At 39.8% G+C, this 25,529-nt stretch overlaps 1 protein-coding gene across 1 annotated transcript in view; it reads left to right on the top strand.

Moving 5' to 3' along the window:
• The window catches only part of LAS1L (LAS1 like ribosome biogenesis factor), a 29,209-nt gene extending 4,298 nt beyond the window's left edge, over positions 1 to 24,911 (top strand). The window contains exons 6-13 of the mRNA XM_084533998.1: positions 557 to 603; positions 2,157 to 2,266; positions 8,936 to 9,021; positions 9,942 to 10,157; positions 11,315 to 11,450; positions 12,449 to 12,828; positions 15,724 to 15,865; positions 24,505 to 24,911. Coding sequence (XP_084390124.1) covers positions 557 to 603; positions 2,157 to 2,266; positions 8,936 to 9,021; positions 9,942 to 10,157; positions 11,315 to 11,450; positions 12,449 to 12,828; positions 15,724 to 15,865; positions 24,505 to 24,595 — 1,208 coding nt within the window. The 3' untranslated portion in view covers positions 24,596 to 24,911. The remainder of the gene's footprint in view (positions 1 to 556; positions 604 to 2,156; positions 2,267 to 8,935; positions 9,022 to 9,941; positions 10,158 to 11,314; positions 11,451 to 12,448; positions 12,829 to 15,723; positions 15,866 to 24,504) is intronic.
• Positions 24,912 to 25,529: the final 618 nt, after the last annotated feature.

Genomic DNA, 25,529 nt, shown 5'->3' with positions numbered 1-25,529 from the left:
CAAAAAACACAGGTTACTCAACCAGAACATAAGCTGGTAAGACATAAAGTGCAAAAACAATGGCAGAAGTTTGGTAAACTGTTTCACTGGTTGCTTTTTCATCGCCAGAGGTCTCTGAACCCCACAATCAGGAGCTTTACTCAACAGATTTGATTGACTTACTGGAGGAAGACTTGTAGTCTGTTTCAAGAGATTTTAGAGTAGCCTCTCTCAGGCTGAGAGAGTTGGGTTTGTTCAGCCTGGAGAAGAGAAATCTCAAGGGAGACATTATGGTGGCCTATTTATGTTTTTTTTTGAGCTGTCTGCATTTATCCAACTTGTCTTTGTCCACTGCTAGTGATAAAATACTGAACCCCTAGTTCAACACCACTTGATAAGATTTCCATTGCCAGAAAAATTGGGAAGTTGCAGGAGTCTTCAGAGTATTGTCTGACTAAGACAGAACTGCAGCTCACAGCTGTAGAACTGCAGAACTAAGCAGCTTGCCTATATACAAGAAAACATTGCACAGTTAATCTATTCCCTGCTTAAACTATGTATTTATGCTTATTTCTAGAAAAAGTCAGAGATGTGCTGATATCCTACAAAGATGAGCAATTTCGGGTAAGTATAGTCTGACCTTTTCCCTCTGCAGAGACAGAATTCTGTTTTACAGGTGCTATTTTGTAGAATCATAGAATATCCTGAGTTGGAAGGGACCCCATTAAGATCATTGAGTCCAACTTCTGGATTATGTCCAAATTATGTCCAACGTTCATCACTTAAAATTGCATTTAGAAGAATTTACAGTGTTGGTAGGTAGGTTGTTGATAGAATACAAACATCAGAAAAAAAAATCCTCTAAAGGATAAATTCAAGGCCTGAAGTCACTGAAGAAATAACTCTAGCTTTCAATTCATTTCTCGCCTGCTTTTTGAATACTTGAGTGTAGGATTCTGATGGGATTCTAGCGGTTGCATTATTCAGCCGTCCCACCATCACCAGCACCACCGGTTGTTTTGTCTTTAAAGAGTCTCAAATATTCCATTTTCACACTGTCAAGTCAGAATGGAGAGTGTTATACATGTATTTGCTTGCAGTTTAAGTGTGCTTTAAAGTAACTGTTCATAGCCAAACACCTGTTAGATGTACAATTCTTTTCCTTGCCTTCTGAAAACATATGGGGAGATATGAGAGAATTATTTTCAATCTGTACAGCTCTTTGGTATGGAGGGCTTGTCTTTTTCATTCATGCTTTCTTACTGCAAAGACATTTAATAAAGTATAACATAGCACAGTTCAACAGTAAAATGACTAGGCATGCATTAGGCCTTTCCTGTCATCTTAGAGGAAAAAGTGAGAATTTCATTACTGTTCCTGAGCAGAAAAACTAATTACTATTTCCATAAATTCAAGGGTGGTTTTTTTTGGATTTGTATTTTTTGGTCATTTTCCCAGGATTACTTTGTTTTGAGGGTAATGCAAAGTAGGGGAGTAGGAAGAAAGATTGTGTAGAAGGAGAAAACCTGGGCTTTGCTTTATTCTTAAAACTTCAAATGATAAAAGTTCCTGCATTCTTTCTTCCCATACTAGCTTTTCCTTCATTCTTTCCACAGTTCTGGGTAGGTTAAGACATTTATAGGAAAAACACAATTGTAATCAAAATTAAGTTTGTTTTCATCTCCTGGCAATCATGGGAGCATTTAATGACTAAGGCTTAATGACGTAATTCTATCTGCAGTCGAGGGGTTTATATATGCCAGTCTCTCTATCCCATTAACAGCTGTTAATGAAAGCACAGTACCCTAAGACGACCTCAGTTTGAACCATGTAATCTTGATTTCTAGGCGCCTGCTTTATTCTCTAATCCATATTTATTAGATGCAGCCAGATAGCCTTCCTTTTATACTGCTACTGCATTATATTCAAGGATGTAATACGTTGCTTATTTTTAGAGACTCCTTGGTCCTACCACCTTTTCAATGCAGTTTTTTTCTGAGTATGACATGACTTATATTAATTTCTAATATACCCCTAGGAAAGGGAACTTTGTGAGTCTTTTTCAAGTGCTCTTTATGAAGTACATATCACATGGGCATCTGGTTTTCATAGCAGCGCCTTTCTGTTGATCACTGGAGTATATTTTTTGTTAACACTTGGATTTTTCCTTCACTCAGGTTATGCAGACAGTCCAGTCTGTTTCAAAGTCTCGAGAATTGTGGTCTAATTCTTCTTCAGAGGTGGACTGGATTTTGGCTCAGATCAAAGACTTGATGCAAGAGAACAGGTACATCTCTGATAAGGAACTGAGGTGAAAGGTACAGTGCAGAGCTGAGCCTGTACACCTGTTGCACTACCTTTTCACTGTGTGTTGTTTAGCTGATCCTGGAAAAGGCAATAGGTTGATTTCCTCAACATCTTTGAGCACTGAGTTGTTAATCTCTGTTAATGAATAATGTTTCTCATGCCAGATGGTGTCCCAAGTGTGGGGTGCTGTCTCTCTTTTTACTCTGCTGACCCTTAGGCATGTCAACATCTTCAGTGTCTTCAAAAGCTCTCCCAAGAACCTTGGATAGACTTTGATTTCATAGTAACCTTTAGAATTTTTCAAAATTGTAGGGCGATAGTTGGCCTCTTCTATATTTCATATCCTTCTACTGCTACAGGGATACTGCTGGATCCTATTGGACCTAGCGTGCTGACACTTTGTTATTGTTGTATAAATTTGCATAAAGACCCTGTCCCACTCCGACAATCGTAATCAGTGTAACTAGAGGGGAGAGACAATCAAATTATAAACTTGAGCCATATCTTATGACGTTTTGAATATAAATATATATATGTCATGCAAGCTGCCAATTAGCTTAAGCAGTTATCAGATCTTGTGCCAAAACAAAACACTGAGAAAGAGACTTGCACCTTGCCCATCAGTGGCTGAGCATGGACAAATGAGCAAGAAGGCATGAAGTTTCTATATCAAGAAGCATACTTATTGAACACGGGAATTCTATAACAAACTGTTGCTAGAAGGTTGGAAGGTATTGGTGGAAGCAAGCAATTGCACCTATTTCTGATTCTGATACCCTTTCTCTAAGCATTCTCTCTGTTGGCCACTCTCAGGACACTGATGGACTAAAGTCTGGTCCAGTGGAGCTGCTTTTATAAAGATATTTGGGCCTGGCATCAATTACATGATAGAGAGGAAACAGATTGCCACAGTACAAAACAAGAGTTGTGAAAGGTCTGAGTGAGAACAAGAGACTTCAATCTTACGTGAAATGGATTTGATGGGGTATGTTCAAGCAAGGGGTATAATGTCTTGGTAACAGTTAAAAGATCTTAGAAGTACCCTTTTCATATAATGAAACTGAAGTGGTAAAGATCTTAAGGTAGTCATGTAGTTGGGGTCTTTCCACTGTTGCCTTGCTGGCATGCTCTCCTATTACTTTATGTCTGCAAGGCTTAATTGTCATGACAGTACTGTCCTAAAAGTATGTGATCAAGACAAATAGTTAATTTGGAAAATGCCACGCTTTTGATTTACTTGCTGTGCGCTGATTCTCAAAGATATGTTTTTGGTATCCTGTGAAAGTGCACTGAATCACATCCTAGCAGTTCTGGTCATTAACTTTGTATGAACCACTTGTTGCATCAGCTCTTGCTATTTGTCCCACGCAGCTGCACAAGCTGTATCCAGCCCCGATTGTGTGGATTTCCAGAAGAATCAAGAATGTGCTTCAACTATCAAATTAAATCTTCCCCCAGAATACTCAGAATCTAGATGCTTTTGACTCCATTTGTGGCCTTTGAGGCACCTGTGCTTCCAAGTTGTCCTAATTTAGCTGCGAAATACCATGTGCTATTAGATGAAGAGAGGGGTTGTGGTAGCTTCGTTTTTGAAACCTTTGGAACTGATGTAATATGTGAGGCTAGAAGCAATTGGAATACCCAGCCACTTTCCAGGGCTCTCCAGTACTTGTTCTTTACTACCTGCATAGCCAAACCATGATAACATTTTTCCCTTTCAGTAATTTCAATTTTCTGTGTCAAGTACCTCACACGCTACATCTTGCTTTGAATTTCACAGGTGATTCTCAGAACTCTTTAGGCTGAATTCACCATCTCATCTGTTCTTAAACTGTTAGAATGGACAGCTAGTGAATGGGATGGGATTCTGAGGCAGGGCTATTGATTAAAACTTCACTAGTGGCTGGGTACTATCAGGAGGGCAAGGATGTGAGGAAGCTGCTTTTGAGTTTGTTCAGTGAAAGGATAATGGTATATGTGAGTATTATGACATAAGATCCTAATATGGAGATACTGTTCACCCCAAATGTGTAGTAAAAAGAGGAATTTCTCTTTGGAAAGACTCGGAGTATTTATCTTTGGAAATATTAACTTTAATAAAAAACACCAACAACGACAACAAGCTAATATAAATAGCCAATTTTCTGCTTTGCAGTAGACTGAGTATCTCTAGAGTGTTTTCTAACTCTTAAGATACTGGTAGCAGTCTGACTGGAGGTGGTACTTGTGTACAGCATCAACAGTTATCACAGCTTGTGGTAAGTAGCTTCTCTGCTGATAAGGTTGGTTGTACTTTCCCCTCACTTCTGAAGGGTACTCTCGAGCAAATAGCAAATACTCTGAGAGCAGTATGGCAGGAGGATCCCATGTTAGCCTGCTTGTGCAAGAGTTTGTTTTCCTGCGATTAGTGTGGCACCTCTGCAACAATTTAACAGGCTTGAATTCAAGTGTGGCTTTAAGCTGTTTTAATCTACTTCTGTGGACTCCCGTTCTATTCAGCGTGATGTAACCAGAACATATGCATGTATATAGCAGCGTTTTTTGCATGACCGTAGAAAATACTCTGGTCTGGCAGATGTAGAGAAGACTTGTAAAGTAATCATCCCAACCCCAACTGCACCTCTAGCTTGGATGGAATATGTGCATTGTCATGTGCTGATGAGCAGCTTCTGTTTATATGCTCCAAAAGTGCATGCACATAAATCTGTTCTTCTAAAAAGCTGTTACTCTGGCTGAGTAGTTAAGATACCTCAGTGTTGGTGTTGTGATAGGTAGGCCTGTGTCTTTCCATGTTGGTAGGTCAAATGGAAGGGTTAGATTTTTCATCTTTAAAAAAGACCTACTTGTGGAAATATTCGGGATAGCTGTAAATTATAAATGAAACATTTAATTACTATACAATGTGTTGTGAATTGCACTACTTTGCGTTCATTTCTTGAGAAGTTAAAGTGATATTAGGATTAAATTGTTTCTACATCCTTCTTGCTTCAGGTGAATGTGATATCATGGATTACAGGGCAGCAGTAAATTGTCGTGCTTAGGAGAAGATGCGTCCAAAATTACAGCAGTTAGAAAATTTGTCGTCTGCTTGTGAAACTCTTAGCTATGCCTCAACAACTTAATTCTATTTTCCACTGACCGTTCTCATACCAAAGACTTACTTTATCTGTTCTCAATCTCTGTTTTTGCTTCAAGTAGGCCTGGTGCTGCCATGCTTCACCTTATTTAAGCCTTTTTTATGCCTACTTCTCCCATTTTAATTTTACAAGATGAAAGTTATTTGCATGAATTTATTTTTTTTCCCTGCAATGAGAATGTGCACCTGTTATATAGCAAAGACTGAATCTTGTAATGCAGTGAGATCGCTACCTCAATTACGCTTTTAAAAATACCTGTAAATGGGCTGTGTGTCAAAGCTGAGCTTGCATGGGAGAGTGGAGGGTGGATCCTGCTAACTGGTTGTCTCTTGCCATCTTGGCAGCCTGCTGTTGGAACTATGATGACTTATTCAAGTTTTGGAGTTTCTTTCATGCAGCAGGGTCATTGTCTCAAAAACACAGCTTGCAATGTTCTCCTGTCTGGATGCTTAAGGAAGAATCTTTATATGATATGACTGTTTGTTTTGCAACATGCATGTGCTTTAACAAAGAAGCCAGCGCCAGGCTGTATGCTGGTTTGCATTAGAAAGTTGCTTGAATGATATGTTTCCGCTTGAGAGAGAAACTGATTTTTCAATTAATCTGCATTTTCTAATGAAGACCTCACCTGTTGGAAGAGTTGCACTGTGCTGCGTATTTCAGAGTAGTAACAGTTGAAAGGCCCCACTGCATCTGAACAAAGCATTTATATGCTACACTAGCTTACATAAAGATGTCATTACCAACAAGTGCTAAATCCCAGTAAGAACAAGTTGAGCTTGTTGAACATGACATAAAATCAACCAAATCACAAGTACATTCCTCTTATAGAGGGCGAGACAGAGGCTGATTGGAAGCCTCAGAATGGTAGAGCAAACTCTAGGATTTGTCACTCACTCCCCTACTTCACTCCTGAGCACCTACTTCATCTCATGCTATTTTATTTTAGCATCCAGCTGCAACTTTTAAAGAACACAAGCTGTTACATTTATAGTTAATGGAAGGCTGTGCCTATATCCATTGTTTTAACCACCTACACGTTTTCTTTAAGAGCCTGGAATTATTAAAAGTAGTTCCCAGAAAGGATTCATACATGTGCCTTCTGCTTATTAATCATAGCACGTTAACTGTATTGAAAATGAGACCCTGTCACACTGGTTTCCGTCAACCTTCATATTGCAACATAAATACAATATTATGTCATGGGGTTTCTCTTAAGTGCAGATTCATCTTACTCTAGAGGTAATTCTCCATTAAACGTTCTTATGGGAATGGTCACAGATTCGCTTAGTCCTTCTGAAACTGAATAAAAGCTCTGCTTCTGTAGAGCCCTTTGCTACAAGTCCGTTCTCCATTTTTTGCCACATGACACTGTTGTTTGAGCAGATGAATAGTGTTATGCTACCAAAGCAACAATGAGTGGGCAAGTATGTATAATCAAGTCACTTTTTACTTAATAAAAAAGAAACTCCACAAGCTCTCAGCATGTGTTTCTGCGTATATTTTTATATAAATGAGCACAGTGGTTTTTAGAAATTATTTATGAATACTGTTGTGGTAATTGCATCTGCTTTGCTTCAACTCTGCACTGAAATGCTGCAGTTGTTTTATTCATTCTGTCACACAGAGTCTGTCATGTGTCACGAATGCAGCTGGGTTTGTGGTTCCTCAGTGGACTCTGTGAAGATGGTTTTCTGGAGAACTGACTGGTGGTGCTTTCCTTCTCAGCTGAAGATGGAGTTGTTCCAGCAGTCTCTTGTATTTCTGAAGATGTTTAAATTAAAGACCCTGAGAGCTTTTTGCTTTCATTTAGGAGAGATTTTTTTTTTTCTTTTGATATTTCACTCATGGGAAATAAACTAGCTGAGGAGGGAGGAAGGCTGATGTGGAATGTATTGACAATTTTGTGACTTCATTAGGTTTGGAGACCTGGATTATGGATTCGGCGATAACAGAGTTTATGAGTTCTCTTGAATATGTCAAGCGACTTACAAAAATAGTTTTCTAATTTCGAATACCTATGCATTTGCAGATAAAACCTTTTGTTTCCGCTATCAACATAAACTGTAATTTTGTACTGTTCAGAGGGCAGAAGATTCCTGTGACACTAAAGCACCATGAGCTAACTGCAAAGAATCCTCTGCTGTCTGCTTCAGAGAACTTACCCAGTGGACCTTTCTTAGTCATGTTATTCTACTTAGATGGCTCTCTACTGAAGCTACTGTCTGCATGGATATAGCCTTAAATAGTTGGTGATGAGCCGTCATTACATGTAGGAATAATGGTAATCATCCTGGAACAGTTTCCAGAAAAGAGAAGGATTAATTCTTGAGTTTGTTCTCAGAAACAAATTACATTCTGCTGCCTGCCTTCTGATCTCCCAGCACATTATCTACTAGTGACAAAGTGGCATAGTGTGTGTGTGTTTTCTTCTGCACTCAGAGCTCTTCAGCTCCTGTTTGTACCTATAAAAACATACATTGTATCTAAGTCATACCTGCATGTTTAGATTTGTAAATCATCCCTTTTGGAGAAAACAAATTTTCTCACCCATTCTATACCAAAATACGCCATGTTTGACATGGATACTACCATTCCAAATCCAATGATGCTAATGGTTTCAGCAGTTGTTTCTGTGTAATTTGTTCAGTGCCTGAAAATGGCCATGTTTATTTTTATTCTGAGAAGTGTTTATTTTAGCACTGTATGTTTGCTTGGATAGAAAAGTTCATGGATAGAAGATGGAAACATGAACGGAATAACTCAAGCACATGGCTGTATATGGAGGCAGTGGGAATTTTGATTTTGTCCATTTTGTTGTTTTACTTTCAAGCATCAGTTCAGCTTACCTGGGTGGGTGCCCTCAATTTCTCTCTTGTGTTAAGCCAACCTAGTGGTTAGATGGGTCCTTTAGCTAGAGAATTCAATGTTGTCAGGCCAACTGTAGTTCAAAGAATAGCTGTAATGGCAGGAGACGTTCAAAAAAGAGTTATAGTTGCCATAGGTAAGAATAATTGTGACCCTACTGTAGTGAATCTGCTGAACAACTGTGAATAGGGTGTTAAGAAGTGCCCTGCCAGCAAGCCAGCAGGGTTGGTTTTTCCACTTAAATTTAATCTAGCTCTTGGTCCTTGGATCTTGACTGATCTGTTGGCTGGCAACTTGAATCATGCTTAAAATCATAGGTATTTCAGTATGATAAATGGTTTATGACAAACATTCCTGGACTATTTTTAAAATACCAATGGCAGGTATTTCCCTCTGCACCTCAAGCAGAAGTGTTTTCTTCAGGGTTCTGGTTCTGCTCCACTTGGTGTAGTTGCATATTCACTCCAAGTCTAATTGGGATGTATGCAGCCCAAAACAGACATAAGGTTTTAGTGCCTTACAAGAAGCTACATCACCTCCACACAGCTCTAGTTGACTCACAAACATGTTTCAGAACTAGTGTAAGTGGTGTTTTGATATGGATGGGACTAAGTGGCATTAATAAGATTCTGTGATTGCTCTAGGGAGACAGTGGCTGAAGTTCTTCTCAGTGATGGTTTTCTCATCCCAACAGTTGATTGCCTGAAGATGTTAAATATCAAGTATGAAGGTTAGTGTGTTGGGTACCACATAGCTTACATAAAAAGTGTGTAGCCAATGTTATGTCCAGTTTTGTTCTTTTTTCCTCATTATATTGAAATCTCTAATTTGCTATATAATTTCTTTTATTTGTCTGGGTCCTTGAACAATCTACTGCTCCCTAGGCCCTGTTATGGACATGCTTAGTTATTGCTTTTGTATAAATCTCTTACTATGGAAGGATAGCTCTTCCACACTGAATGCTACTTGGCCAAAATGTCTTTCAAAGCTTGCATCTCTGCCCATATCCGTAATTGTTACCGAGTTAATGAACTCTCTCTAGTTTCTTTTCCACAATGAAGATAGCAAACAAATGTAAGTGGTGGCATTCTGAGCCTTAGTCACTAGTTGCATCTGAATTCCATGCTGCTGACCAATTGTGCATGGAGTTTCTGAAAGAGAATTAGTTAGGTAGAGACAATGAAGAGTAACTGTTTATCTACCTGAGAGCATTTAGGAAAAATAGCTAAACAGCTTTCTGAGAATGATCCTCAAATTTCTGTGCATATATTACAGTTGTAAAGTTCTAGAAGCTTTTTGATTCTTTGTTGCTTTGCTCAATGTGCCTTCCCTTTGCAAGAGAAAGATACAGGATAGCTCTTCATTATGTGTGAAATAAACTAGAACTGGCTTGGAATTAGTAAAGCAGAGTGAGGTTTTCCTGTGGTTTACTATGTGATTAGATGTAGGCATTGTATTTTTTGCTTTCGTTGGGCTATTGTATTTATTGTTGATTTGCTGCTTCTCTTAATATCTTAACATAAGAAAATAATGACTCCACATTCAAGGGTGATCACAGTGCAAACTACTGAGAACAAGCAGCACACCAGTGGTACACAAAAAAATTACTTAACAGTGATTTTTGGCTTCTCTTTTTCCTAATTATTGCAGCAAATAAAGCAGTATGGCAATTCAGAATTCCTCAGACGTTATACTGCTTCTGGCAGCCCTTGCTGACAGGCCTCCTTTCCCGAAGTTTTACACAGACCCTAATAGACAAAATGTTTATGAAGTTAAAGGAATGTTCTGATTCTTCAGAACTCCGTCCTCAGTTCCTGATCAACTGGATTTCTGAGATGCTGACTAGCATTGCCAGAGTTAACAGTGGTGAGTGTGTAATTTCTGTGTGGGGAAAAAAAAAAAAGTAGGAGTCTCTTCTGTACCATTGCAGGAATGGGGAGGGTGGTGGGTACTTTAGATTAAGTGCAATAAAATGATTAGTACATTTTGTCATGTTAACTTAGAGCTTTAATCGTTGCATTTCTACACTTTTTATGCTGCAGCTTATGTATGTTATGCATTTCTTAGCAACATTTTGAAATTACTATTTCTTTGGCAACTTGCTGTGGCTTCCTCAAGATACAAAAAGCTAATCTCTCCCATGAAAGACCAGTCCAGTACTTTCAGGAAATAACAGTAACAGAAAACAAATAAACATGTTATGTGCAAATTATTATGAGTTCCTTGTTCCCAGTTCTTTCCTCACTTAACATAACCCTAGCTTTACAATATACTTAGGTAGTCTTTCTGTCCTCCTTCAGTCCCATCTATGGATTTGTCATGCCTTTAAACTTACACAGAAGTAAAATTAATATTTTGTTTTTTGTGCCTAACTCCTTAGAAATGTTTAAATTGGTAAACTGTATGTTTAACTCCAGAGAGTGGCACAGAAGAGCTTTGATTATTTGAAGTGTGTCATAAGAATTCTGTTAACAGGACTTTTGTACTGTGATATAGTATATACCTGAAGGAGATTTCCTGCTGGTTAATTTTGCTACCTCCTCTGCTGGTCTGGCTAGGTTTTGCCATTATCTGTGGTAATTGGAGGTTCATGTTAGATGCTTTCAGCCAACACTGAGCATGTCTGTTACGCACCAAGATACTGAGCATTAGCAGTCCACAGCTGTTAATTCTACTTACTGCAGAGCTATCTGGAATGATCTCAGATCCCAGAAACAGTATACTGCATTTACTAGAGACAATACTGTACAAACACAGCCCTGTGGCTTTCCTGTATGGGATGCACAGAACAAGCTTGGGAAACTGCATCTCACTGTTGTCATATTTTGTGAAGCTAATTTAGCTGTTAGTGCATTGGCAAGTCCCTTTTAATGAGTTTGACATATTTAGTCAGTGTATCTGGTCTTGGACTTGGTTTGGAATGCCAGCTTGTGTAAGGATAAGAGCTCCAGTAAAAATGCAAAGGGACGAAGTGTGTACTTTTATGTATTTTGAGCACCTTGTTTTTGTTACCTTCTTTGAAGGGAAGAAAAGACGCCGCTGTAACAGACGTGTGTATGTGAAGGAGCTGTTCCTCCACAAAGTTCCTTTGCAGTGGATAAGACTAACTGAAAATTGCTTGGAAGCTCCTTGCTGGGCAACCCCACACCTTCTTCAGTTGTAAGTTTGATCCTGTGACCTAGAAAAAGGACAGTGAACAATGTTCTCTAACAGCTTTGGCAGCTTCCCTGTGATACGCTAGAAATTATGGCAGGTGTGTACTTGAAGCATTGCATCCAGGTCTGGGGCCCCCAGCACAGGACTGGAGCACCTCTCCTACAAAGAAAGACTGAGAGAGCTGGGGATGTTCAGCCTGAAAAATAGAAGGCTCCAGGGTGACCTCACTGCAGCTTTTAAATGCTTAAAGGGGGCTTGTAAAAAAAAAAAAAAAAAAAAAAAAAAAAAAACCACACTGAGCGACTCTGCTCAGATAATGACAGGACAAGGGTAGGGGAAGGGTATTTAGATTAGATGTTAGGAAGAAATTATTCATTCATAGGGTGGTGAGGCACTGGAACAAGTTGCCCAGGGCTCGTGTATGCCCTATCCTTGCAATTGTTTAAGACCAGGTTAGATGAGGCCCTGGTCAACCTGATCTAGTGGGTAGCAGCCCTGCCCATATCAGGGGGGTTGGACCTAGGTGATCTTTAAGGTCCCTTCCAACCTGAGCCATTCTGTGATTCTAGGTGTGTATAAAACTGTGTTTGTTGCTGCTCATCTTCCTATTGATTCTACAAGAAGGAGGAGAACTTAAAAGAATTGCTCCTTTGGAATGAAATTGGAAATTATCTGTGGATTTATTAAGAAAGCAACTTAGAAGAAAAGTGATGTAGTAGCAGAGATGTAATTGCTCATGCGGGTGATATGGGTTTAGCACAGGTGGCACCTTTTTCACATAAAAATAGCAAAGCACAAATTCAGTTAGAAGTATCCCACATCCTTAATTTTAATCACAAAGAAGGAGTATTCCAGCAGTCACTACTTAGGAATAATCAAACTTGCCTTTTAGTGGAGATACATGAGGAAGCTCGCACTTAAAAGGCTGCTCAGCTTGATAAACCTTCATTTAGAATCTCTTTTTGCTTTTAAAACTTTTACATTGCCCTTTTCCTTTCTAGGATCCTCACAAGCATGAGACCTCGTTTGCCACGTTCTTCACGGAAGAACCTTCTCTATCTCACATCCATTTACACGGAAGGAGGTGGTCCATTGTCCAGCCCAGGCCACTTGTCAAACTACAGTGAACAGCCAATTTACACTATAGAGAGCTTACAGTGGAGGGTGAGGCAAGAAAATCAGGTTAAAAATGAAGGGCAGGCTGCAGAGAATCAAGAAGATGTGCTGGAGAAAGATGATGGTGTAGAGGAAGTAGAGGAGGAGGAAGAAGAGATGGTAACTGAAACAAATCATTTGGAAGGACTTGCTCATTCTGATAACATGGTGGCTATTGCTGAGAAAAAGGCAGCACTACAAGGGTCTGCATGGCAGATCATTGCAGGTAAAAACAGTTTTTATAAAATTTAATGTTTACAAGTGGTTAAGATGGTCTAAGTGAAATGCAGAGGCATGTCAGCCCTCTGGGCCTGACCAGAACTGAATTGTGCTTCAAAATAATTTAAATGCCAAATCTCTGAAAACTGCTTTTTTCCAGTCTTCTGTTTATGTGCAAATGTCATGTCTCCCTAAAAGCTCTTAAAACACTGTGTTTTTTTCCAAGAGCACATTGTTACTTCTTCCTTAACTTTTTTATCAGGGGTCTCTAATCTCAGTGTTTAAAACTTCACCATATCCAGTTGATGGGACAGTGTATATGCCAGCTGTAAATGGCAAAGACAACAAAGATATTTCTTAACCTTTATTTGTCAGAATTAGGGATATCTGAAAGCACAGTTGGACTGCATTTGAAAGCACCAGTCAGGTTCTCAGAAGTTCCAAGCCCCAGGCAAACTGCAATCATGACATGGTAGCAAGCAAGAGTTGGAAGCAGGGCAAGAAGTTTGTAGAGTGAATAATGATTTATCCAGTGTTCTCTTAGCTTCCATACGATAGCTAAACTTTCATTGGGATGTAGGATTCAACAGCTAAGAAAATTTTTGGGTGAGTGGTTTCTGGAGGGACTTAAAGGCAAGAAAATGAGATGTGTAGAGGAGTTAGAGGCAAAGTGGTGTTTAAAGAAAGAAGAAAAATGCAGCCATTGGAAGACAATGAACTCTCATACCCCACTCACAGAGAAGATTTCCCAAGTTTAAAAAAAAAAAAAAAAAGGAGGGTAAGATCTGCCTAAACAATTCAGCTTAGTTATGCTTATGTGAACAGCTTGTTAGAGGTGGATGTTTTGAGAACAGAAGCAAAATTGTCCTCTACATCAGTGACTTTGGTTCTGAGCAAGCAGATCTTTTGCCAAAGGAACACACATTGTGTCTTGAACCACAAGCTTTTCATGAAGATTGTGTTTATGTAGTTGGTTGTGGGTAAATTTAATTTCTGTTTGAATAACACCAAGGATGTGTAGTTACCATCCTTAAACAAATTGAAAACTAAAACTACTGTAATGACATGTGATACATCAGCTATTTACTAGGTTGCTCTCTGAAGAGAAGGCTCAGCCTGTTCATTGTATATAACTGTAATTTGCCTTACAGTTGAGTTGGATGTTATAGAATCATAGAATATCCTGAGTTGGAAGGGACCCTTAAGGATCATCAAGTCCAACTCTTGACACCGCACAGGTCTACCCAAAAGTTCAGACCATGTGACTAAGTGCACAGTCCAATCTCTTCTTAAATTCAGACAGGCTCGGTGCAGTGACCACTTCCCTGGGGAGCCTGTTCAGTGTGCAACCACCCTCTCTGTGAAGAACCCCCTCCTGACGTCAAGCCTAAATTTCCCCTGCCTCAGCTTAACCCCGTTCCCGCGGGTCCTGTCACTGGTGTTAATGGAGAAAAGGTCTCCTGCCTCTCGACACCCCCTTACGAGGAAGTTGTAGACTGTGATGAGGTCTCCCCTCAGCCTCCTCTTCTCCAGGCTGAACAGGCCCAGTGACCTCAGCTGTTCTTCGTACGTCTTCCCCTCCAGGCCTTTCACCATCTTCGTAGCCCTCCTCTGGACACTTTCCAACAGTTTCATGTCCTTTTTATGCTGTGGTGCCCAGAACTGCACACAGTACTCGAGGTGAGACCGCACCAGCGCAGAGTAGAGCGGGACAATCACCTCCCTTGACCTACTAGCGATGCCGTGCTTGATGCACCCCAGGACACGGTTGGCCCTCCTGGCTGCCAGGGCACACTGCTGGCTCATATTCAACTTGCTGTCTACCACGACCCCCAGATCCCTCTCTTCTAGGCTGCTCTCCAGCGTCTCATCGCCCAGTCTGTACGTGCAGCCAGGGTTTCCCCGTCCCAGGTGCAGGACCCGGCACTTGCTCTTATTGAACTTCATGCGGTTGGTGATCGCCCAGCTCTCCAACCTATCCAGATCCCTCTGCAAGGCCTTTACACCCTCATTCGAGTCCACAACTCCTCCAAGTTTGGTGTCATCAGCAAACTTGCTCAAAATACCTTCTATTCCTACATCCAGATCATTTATAAAAATATTGAAAAGTACCGGCCCTAAAATGGAGCCTTGAGGGACCCCACTGGTGACCGCCCGCCAGCCTGACACAGCCACATTTATCAAATACTATTTCTGCACTTTTCAAATTGTGAAATTATAACGTTTAGAAACCACCGTTATATGTCAGGAGGTTTAGTTCTATTAAATGCCCAGGAAAGACGTAAAAGAAAAAAAAAAAAAAAAAGAATAAATCTGCTGGTACTTTAAGGCAAAGTCTGGGTTTCTGGACAGATGTCAGTTAACCAAAACAAATCGTTTTTGGTATTATATAGTGCAAAGGTGCTGTTTTGTATCTTCATGTGTGTGATAATTGCTTATTCCATTTACAGGAGTATGCAGAGTGAATATTTGTATAAACCTTTTCAAAGTGAATTTTAAATTATCATATAGTAATCAGTACATCAGTTTCATACAAAAGTATGCTTTAATGACAGAGGTAAGTATTAAGGGTTGCTCTAGAATAGTGGGAGGTTTCTTTCAATGGACATTGCCTCACAGTGGTTTGGATAAGCTGTACTGTGTAGACAGCATGATCATGCCTGACTCCAGATGTGTTCCTATTGTCTCACAAGGTGTAGAGACTTCCTTTGAAAGAGCTAATAAGGTTAGAAAGAAAGTTACTTAAAACTATAGCTCAGTCTTATTTTTGCTGAGTACCTGAGGTTGCTCGTGTTTGCTGAGTTGCATGAGATAGTATTTTTGGCTCTGGGGGGAGTCTTGCTTTTTGAAAATCTCTCTGGTGAGCTCGGACTTCTTGTTTATGTACTGTGTTTTTACCCAGATGAAATACAATGGAAAGACTTTCCTCTTGGGAAACTCCCAGGTCAGACAGATGACCCTGATGGTCTCATGTTGGATAATTATTCCATGATGTCTCTGCTTGATCAGCCAGTGAGAGATGAGTGGAAGTCTCCTAGTACAAAGTGAGTAATATGGGCAAGACTTTGTCCCTGAACTATGAAATTGATTTATTTCTATGTGCCTTGTGCTGTGATGTGAAAAATTCAGGACTAGTTTTCAACCTGTTATTTGTGTGATAGCTTGACCAAAATATCTACCAATATTTGTAATATCTACTAACTGCGCTTCTCTCATGCATTTTTAAAGTAATGTGTGTGTTTTGAAGAACCTTTGTAGTGTTGATGTAATAACATAATAGTCTACTCTTCAAACTGTTTCAACTTTCACTGTTGTCTGATACTGTTAGTAAGATACAGTATGCTGATCCTCACGAGTTACTAACACGCAAGTACAGAGTTTTTAAAACAAGCTACTAAGAGCTGGTGCAGAGTCTGCCTAGTGATACACTGGGATGAGTAAGTTTAATAGGAAGAACTGTAGCCTTGCAATTAAAGCATTCAGGACTGGAAGCCAGGAGATGCAGCTAAGAATGTTAGCTCCCCAGCATTCTTACAGCCTGACCTTGGAGAAGTCATGTAGCCTCCCCCAATGTCAGTCTTCCCAGACTAGCTAATCTTGTACAGGAAGGGAGAGTCATTTTAAAATGTACAGTGGTCTGATGAAGCACTTTGAGGTGCAGTAGTGGGAAAGCTTAAGTGCAAGCTGCTGCACCTGAGCTGGGGCAATCCCAGACAGGAGTACAGACTCGGAGAAGAACTCATGGAGAGCAGCCCTGCGGAGAAGGACTTGGGGGTTCTGGTGGACAAACAGCTTGACGTGAGCCAGCAGAGCACGCTTGCAGCCCAGAAGGCCAACTGCATCCTAAGCTGCATCAAGAGAGGTGTGACCAGCAGGTCAAGGGAGGAGATTGTCCCACTGTGTGAGGCCCCACCTGGAATACTGCATCCAGGTCTGGGGCCCCCAGCACTAGAAGGATGTGGATCTGTTAGAACAGGTCCAGAGGAGGACTACACAGATGATCAAGGGGCTGGAGCACCTCTCCTATGAAGAAAGGCCGAGAGAGCTGGGGATGTTCAGCCTGAAGAAGAGAAGGCTCCAGGGTGACCTCACTGCAGCTTTTAAATACTTAAAGGGGGCTTGTAAAAAAGATGGAGAGTGACTCTTTGCTCAATCAGATAATGACAGGACAAGGAGAGATGATTTTAAACTAAAAGAGGGGAGATTTAGATTAGATGTTTGGAGGAAATTCTTCACAGTGAGGGTGGTGAAGGCACTGGAACAGGTTGCCCAGAGAGGTTGTGGATGCCTTATCCCTTGGACAACCTGATGTAGTGGGTGGCATCCCTGCCCATAGCATGGATGGGTTGGAATTACGTGATTCTGTGTGCTTGAAGTGAATACTGTAGTCCACTGTCCTGACTACATTTTATGTCACTGCAGTCCCGATTATTCACTTTATTAACCCAACATGAAACAAACTCTCTTCTCCTCACCCTCCTCCATTGAAGTAAGAAACTGTTTTGCTTGTTTTTGCCCTGTTAGCCTGACACTGGACTTGTATTGTTGATGGACACAGTGAGACTGAAATAGCTACTGTGACAACTCACCAGTGTGGTAGGAAGTTACTTTATGAAGGTGTAACAGTCATCCTTCTGACCTGAGGGAACACACACAGTACAGAACTCTGCATTCGTCTCCTTCATTTTTTACTCATCAAATCTGAGAGCTGCTTATTATAATTACTGCTGTTCTCTTTCTCTTCTGGGAATGTACTTTTGTTCTGCAGTCCTGGGGCCTTTTACACTAACTGAAAGTGAAATACAAGTGACATCAGTGGCAATCAAAAGGTGATTTCCATCTTATATTTTGTGGAAGCCTGCTTATGTTATCTTCTTTCCTGGTCTTTCTACAGGAAACCGTTGGTAGGATTATGAGATACTGCTGCTTAGCAGTTTGGAAGTTATTAACACAGACTCAGCAGGCGTCAAAACTCTCTTAATGGGGACTCAGGTCCTCAACCACAGTATGTTGCCATTGCCCAGTGACCTTTTCAGAGCTCCAGCCAATAATTTAAGTTGCAGACCTGACCTCACTGAAGAAAGTCAGGTTGCCATGGAAATAATGGTAGCATTCTATAAGGCTTTCATTAGATCATCTCTGTTACTAAGTGACACATGTCCAGTTAAACAGTTCCATTGAAGATGTTTTCACAGGGTCATTATTTCACTCTTAGAAGTCAAAGGATCTTGAACGTTGTTAGCTTTCAAATAAGTTTAATCACATACCCTGTGTGGGATTGGCCGTACATGTAGTTTAATTTTAAACCAAGGAATGCTTCAGAATATAAATGGATAGCAGTTATTTTCTTAAACATTTGATGGCTTAACTTCTAAATCAGTGATTCTTTCCCTGTAGTAGATGGGCCCAGTCTACTAGCTTCCAAAACAAATGAGAATAATAATCACAGTTACACAGTTTTCCCACTGCAAGGTTGTGCAGTGGGAAAAGCTACTACATGTATTCATGTTTTCACATATTCTGAGTTGTCTTCAGATTAGTTTCCAGTTCTGAAGAGCACGGTTTCCATTCTGACTCCATTCTCTTCATCATCTTCCCCAGAACTAGTCTACTCTTTTGTCAGCTCAGGCCTGAAGTGTAGGGGTAGGCTGCTGAGAGAGTATTGTTTGTATTTGATGGATCCAATCAAAATGTAGAATTAAAATCTTGTAGATTGCTACATAATAAAAAAAGATATCCTTTTCCGGTGCTCCTCTTTCTGACAGTCCAAATAGTTCGTGAACTGCTTGGTTCTAACACCTCTACAAGAGACAGCACCGAATCTGTCTTTCTGCATATCAGGAGGTTAAATGAGTCATCCTTTCTGAGTCCTTTTGAACAGTGTTCATCACTGACCCATACTTGGAGCACTACATGAATTTCCTGTCAGGCTTTAAAGAGAGTAGGTAACCATTTATCTCCTGATAGTTTATCATCCCCCAAAGAAGAGTAAATTTATAGTAGATACAAACAGGAAAAAAAATAATTGATTCAGCAGAACCTTTTGATGTCAGTCAGCCATGAGTCATGTTGCTTGCAACATGTTCCACATTGGGAATTACGACAAATTCCTGGAACTTGCAGATCTGCTTCTAGTCTGCAGAGCCCTGGCACTTTCACTGTAGGCAGAAATGACAGAGTACTTGATCTCAGAGACTTTAAACATAAGCTGTTTGGTATCCAGCCAGGAGGCTCTGACAGGAGATGGGGTTTCTGTATTTGTTCCTCGTTGGCTCAGTTGATTTTGCTGTGCACAATAGATGGAATCATCATTACGGAGGCTGTAATGAAGTGTATATGGAGTAGTATGATTCACTATTCTTGTTTGTAAGCTGCTACTTGAATCCAGCTGTAGCAAGTTCCCTTTCTGTCCTGGCTGTTGTAGGAGTCAAGTGTTTGTAATCCCACTATATTTCTTGGAGTGGTCCCTAGAGTAATAGAAATTAAAAACAAACAAACAAACAAAACAAAACAAAACAAAAAACACCTAATGATTCCAGGTGCTGCTCTACAAGCAAAGGAATTCTTCCAGATGTAATCTTTGTCATACCACTGGTTTAGATGTAGATGCTAGAACTTAGCCATGCTACTGTCTGAAAATCCACAGCACATATTAGTCAGTTAATTTGTTAATAAAAAATCACTAAAATTACGAATACATGTTTTTTTTTGTTTTTTTTTTCCATCCTGCAATGGACATGAAGTAAATCCTTGCTAGTGTCAGTTCATAACAACTGGAAAGCAGAATGATAAAGTAAGAACCATGAACGTAAGTGCACCTGGTCGTGCTGAAGTTTCAGTATTAGGTTCCTTTCTCTTTCTAGTTAGACTTTGATGCTTGCAGCTACTTTTGTGATGCTTGTTGTTGTAGGGAATCATATGAAGCAGTTCAAGTGTTGGCAGTTTTACAGTACTGGCAAGCAGTATTTCAGTGTTATGATTCAGTGGTGACTTGGTAAGGTTTTCAGTCTGTCCTTGACATAGGCTGATGAAACATCACAAATGACTTTAGAATAAATGTAATTTAATTCTTTGGATTTGGAGGACATATAATGGAAGTAGGAAAAAGAAGTTTGAGGGTAAAACTTGTTAGGATTTTTGCAAATCCATTAAATGTGCAAAATTAGAAAGATGTTACTTATTTTCTAAAACTTGCTTTCCTTGATATGCTTGAAGAGCAAAGCATTGCAGAGTCATTAACATGGAAGGTGGAAATGCAGTGCTGGGGGTTAAAATGTTTGTAAAGATTCTTTGAGATCCTTGCCTGAGCCATCTGCAAAGATACATATTTAAAGAATCTAAAAAAAAACAAACACAAAACAAAACAAAAAAACACACACCCACATGTCAACAAAGACATCTCAACACTTCGCCTCAGCAAGTTTCTGATTCACAAACTACTGGGAGGTAGGAGAGTAATAGGGGGAAGACTGTTCTCTTGTGCTCATATGCTCACTTATGCATTAGCTTTTGAACATAGTTGGAGACTGGCCATTCAGACCTTTAATTTCAACTAGTCCAAACACTTGTGTGTGCTAGAACTGAAGTGCAGTTAAATCTGTGAACCTAACAGCATGAGGCACTCTCTGGAATATCTCATAGGGATGCATTCAATCTCCCTTCTTCGTGAATGTTAGTAGTCTAGGAAATATGCATGGCTGTTATTTAAAAAGGCCTTTTCCTCATAATCAACTTGGGGTGTTCTCTTGGCTCCATAGTGTAAAAAGCATTGGAAGATCAGATTTGTACTTGGTTATAAATAGCCTGCAACATGCAGACTTAAAAAATGCATAGCTGTAGAGTTGCACTAGTTTTAAGGATGAGAAAAAGACTCATACTGCTAATTAGATGCTGAAACGGATTCTCATGCTTAAAAATAAAGAAAATGGTTAATTTATAAGCTGTTCTTTGAAACAGCTTCTTTTGTACTATTCAGTGATTTTTCACAGCAGGTGAAACACCATTTATCCATATTTCAGGTAATATTCTCTAGGTTTTACTTCCTAGGACTTATGATTCCATTGCTTGCTACAAATTAGAAGGACTCCTTCCTTTCTGGGTCATAAAAGCAAGTGGCGAGACACACAGAACAGCCATGGTTACAGGGAAATGCTCGGTCTACCTGTCTGTACACAGAGGAGCAAATTATGTTGCAGTAGGATAGAAAAAACTGTCAGGCAGTTGAAAATTTCTAAAGAGGTTCCTGACCTCAAGGCTTATCTGAAGTATATAAATTTCAACTTGACTTTGGACCCTTCCTCGATTTGGAGAATGCTCTGCCTGTAGCCAGAACAGAAATGCATGCCCAGGCACACAGTTCTGTTCCTGGAACAGACAAACCTGATTTGCATTATAAATTCTTGCTCACATATGCCAAAATATTTCTCTTGGGATCTGCAAATGGACAGCTGAAAGGACCTTTTTTTTTTTTCTTTCTTTTTCATTTTCTTGGGGTTTATTTTGTAGGTAGATCAATTATTATTTCCTTCCCTTATCAGTCACACTAGATTTCTTTGGGGGATGATGCCTGGACTGCCTTTTGAAGTATGATTTAGTCATGGTAAGAACCCAGTGTATATTAATTGCAAACCAAAGTGTTACAAGTTAGGTATGTACGTCTCAGTGCTACATTATACAGACTCAGATAAGCAAAGCAGGCATTGCTTTCCCCTGTGCCATTAATAATTGCTTTCCCTGTCACCTAAGATGCTGAGAGGAACAATTGCAAAAGCTTTTTCTATACTCAGCCAAGAAGGTGGTTTTCTTTTTCTCCTCGTATGCAGCTTCTGTTTGGCTGCTTTTTGAACTAGTGGTGAGTGTATAGTGTCACACAGCTTCTATGATTAGAAAATAACCATGTAGAAAATGAAAATGCACATATCAGACTAAAAATAGTAAGTGTTTCTCCATTCATCTGTGTAGGTGAAAAGGAGCAGAGTTTCTGGTACTCAAATCACAACCTGGCAGGAAAGGAAGAAGCTCAGAAAGATGAGGAAAAACTGATCTGTTTCTGTAGCTGGGCCTGGAACTAATCTTTAGTTTTATCGGGAGTGCTATAACTTGCTCATTCCTCTTATTTCTCTTCCATTGTAGCTTCTCCTTTTGCCAAAATCATCCGGAAGGTTTTCTTGACTTGCCCAGAGGAAGAGGGGGAGCAGAGTTTCTTGGTTACTTCTCATGTATTCTTCTGTTTGGAAACTTCATTCACTGCCTTGCAGCTACATGAGTTTTCAGCTTCCCCTTCAAATGAGTGGTATATATGGCATGTTGCAGAAGGGGTGTTTGCTGTTTGCTAACTCCTGGTAGTGGTCTCCAACTTCTCTGTAGAGAGCTTTTCTGACAAGCTCAGTGTTGTCATCATACTCACAGTATGGTATGAGAAACTGTGAAAATGTGATGGTGTACTTTGGAAATATCTATAAGATGCTTGGAAAAAAGCATCTGCAACATAGGCAGTGGGACACAGTCTTTGTAAAAGCTACGGCTATCTTTAACTTTCTATTTGGCTCCCCAGACTTATGGCAAATCAAAGTAATGAACTACATTAAGGGTTTCCTGAAAAATCTGGAAAAAGGACTCTGAACGAGTCACGTAGTAGAAGCATGACCTTTTGCTGCAGCCCTAATTCACCAGGTCAACAGATGAGAATGGAGCAGTACATTTAAGGCAGCAAATTATGTCAGTGTCTGTCCCCAGAGTCTCTGTCCTGGGAATGAGTGAAGTCATGAGTAATGAACAGTTAGCATCACAAAGAAGGAAGAATTATCTCATTAGCAGGCTGAATTCTGGGTAGTTTCCAACAGACAGAGAAAGAACATCAGATCATTACTGCTGGGTGCGATACCTGTGATGTTTCTGTGTTGACTTTTTTTACAAGGTCCCTGGCAGTGTTTCATCTGTGGAGGGGGTGTCTAGGGAGGTGTTCTGACACTAAAGGAAAAATTGTGTGTCCCTGAGGAGCTCTGAGCAGCAGCCTCTGCTATATTCCAGTTATTCCAGTACCAATCATTTGGAAAAGGCATTGAGTTTTTCAGTGTATAGCTTTTAAGTTGCTGTATAAATAAAGCTTCCCAAACATCTCCATCTTGTTTACAGAAATGGTTCTGGTTTAATGTGAGACATAAGTTCCTGTGATGCTTAGATGCATTGGAAAATCTTGTAGAAATCTTGTAGAATCCTTCCTCCCTGGTCCCAAAAGATAGTGTTCTTCTGTGGGTTTTCTGGTGTGTGCTTTGCTGTTATCAAAGTTTGTCCTTAGGGTTTGCTGCAGCAACCTCAGAAGCTTTGAATAGCTGCTGTCATCCTCAGGCAGACGTTTTGTTTTTGTGGTAAGCATATGTGCCTTTTGTTTACTCCCAGTGTTAGTTTTATGTGACAGCTGGGACAAAGTGGCAGTTGGCAATGACAGAGAGTTTCCTGAGAGTAGAGCTGCTACCTGCAATTGCTTTAGGGATTGTATTGAGATTTTCACTGACATTTCAGAAATGGCATTCATCGTTCAATGGTCATGGATAACGGCTGGATTTTTTGTCCTTAGAATGAGATGCATAAGCAGGTGGGTGAAAGAGGGAAATAAGGTGCTGAAAGGTAAAGACCTTAAAGTAGACAGGTAACATATTCATATCCTGGGGGATGCTAGGTTGTAGCTGGGACTGCATGAACTCTCCTTGAGCGTACATGAAAAACACGCAGATGCCGACCAGGTTTTCCCTTTTTCTTCTTCACAGTGTCAGATAGCAGGTTTCAACTGGCTCATTTATAAACATCTTATTTTTAAAATATAGCTTTTAACTTCCTATTCTCATAAAAATGAATTAAAGTGTTAAACCCTAGTCTGGCCTACCTAACAACTCAGTAGTTTTTTAAGTTTCTTCACATAGTACAGCTTTGGATAGGGAATGGTTTACCTATGTTCTTCAACTGCTCTTTGAACCTTGAGCTTAAGGGTGCCTTATGTCTGAGAACACTGAGAAAAAAGAAAAAAAAAAAAAGTATTTTTTTCTTTTATGTGCTGTGTTAGTGAGTCATGGGGGACTCAGCCCTAACTGGGTAACTTCTGCAAGGAAAAGAGATTTTACGCCTGTTTGAGACTAAGCCACTTTCTGCAGTTAGAAATGACTTAGCATGCCGCCAGTGAGACCAAATAACTTCCTTTAAACTTTTTGTAAATGCTCTAGATTCTGTGACTTCTGTGTCAAGCCATAGGAAGGGCTTGTTTCTGTGTGCAGACATACAAGCTTTCTAACATTTATAACAGATTGTTTTTATGTTGACTTCTTGCTGCATTAAAGTTTCACGTGATTACCTTGTATTGTTAGCTGCAAAGGACAGATGAGACAAGAATTGTTGTGTGGTTGGTTGTTTCTGGAGTCATGTCTCCCTTGCAATTGTTAGCAGCTGGTAATCTTTCCATTGGTTTGTGTTTTGGTACCGTTGGTACTCAGACTGTTCCCTCTCATGAATGAACTGATTAAAAATTAAGGGCATTCCATCAGTTAAACGATCAGAGCTAGAAATGAGAAATAACATTTTAGTTTGGAAGTAAAACTTCTTAAAAGTTTAACATGCTAAGAAATTTGCTTTGGTGATGTGAGCTTCTAAGTCAGCTCAGTGCTTATGTGGTTTATTTCTCATCCTCTTGCAGCTCTGCAGAATTGAATATTCCTGTGACAGGAGGATTGCTATGGACCCAGAATGACTTCCATAAAATAAAAAGTGGCCTTCAGCTTTTCTAAGACAGCAAAGTGCTCTGCAGCTTTCAGCATTGCACAAGATAAGTGACACGGAGGAACTAGTAATGGTGATATGGAAATAGCCACTCCAGGATTTTTTTTTTTTTTTTCATGAGGACTTACTACTTTTGACCATGTAAAATCAGTGTTTTATCAAAGTGTTATAAGTTCCATGTATAGCAGCTATTGTCTGCTTAACTACTGTCATGGGCTTCTAACTCTAGCTGATGTTTATGAAATATAGTTAGTATACTTCAGAATCCCTCACTATTCCTTAATTTTTTTTTGTGGTTAATAAAGGTCACCAACTGAAGGCAAACCTTTCTTTTCTTCCTTTTTTTTTTTTTTTTTTTCTTCTTCCTTTTCCATCTGTCCTTACTGGCCAGACTATTAAACCCTTTCATTTTCAGTGACATTAATATTGTCATGTATGAGTTGAAATTATTTTGCCAGGATAAGACTGTGTTACAATTTTAATCTAGCAAGGATTTCACATGAAGCTCCAGGAATCAAGTGAATTACAGCATGGCAGAATGCACTTCAGTGCATAAACATCTTCAGCTTTTTTCTTCTCATAAGTTTTTTCAAGTGGTGCTCTTGAGGTTATGATTTTGCTGAGGTTGATAAATAATACTTTGGCCCTTGCTGGAAGCTATCATGATTACTGTAGAAATGGATTTGATTGTCATGCTAGAAAGTTGGTGAGAGCAAGGACAGCTATTTGTCTAAATTCATCTTTCTTTACTTGTATTTAAGGTTCTTGGAACTTAGAAGCTTCTACAATAACCTGTCGACATGTTAAGAGTTTAAGCATTTTTATTTCAAGACTTCTCAGTAATTATCTGTTGGATTATATCTGCTAAAGGATAAAAAGAGCCTTTCTCTGAGTCAGTCTAGTAATTGGCAGTATTTAAAAAATACACAGAAGTAGGAAAAT

Source organism: Aythya ferina (assembly GCF_964211825.1).
Source record: "Aythya ferina genome assembly, chromosome: 13".
NCBI lineage: Eukaryota > Metazoa > Chordata > Aves > Anseriformes > Anatidae > Aythya > Aythya ferina.
The sequence above is the reverse complement of the archived record's forward strand: the minus strand, read 5'-3'. Positions and strand labels throughout refer to the sequence as shown.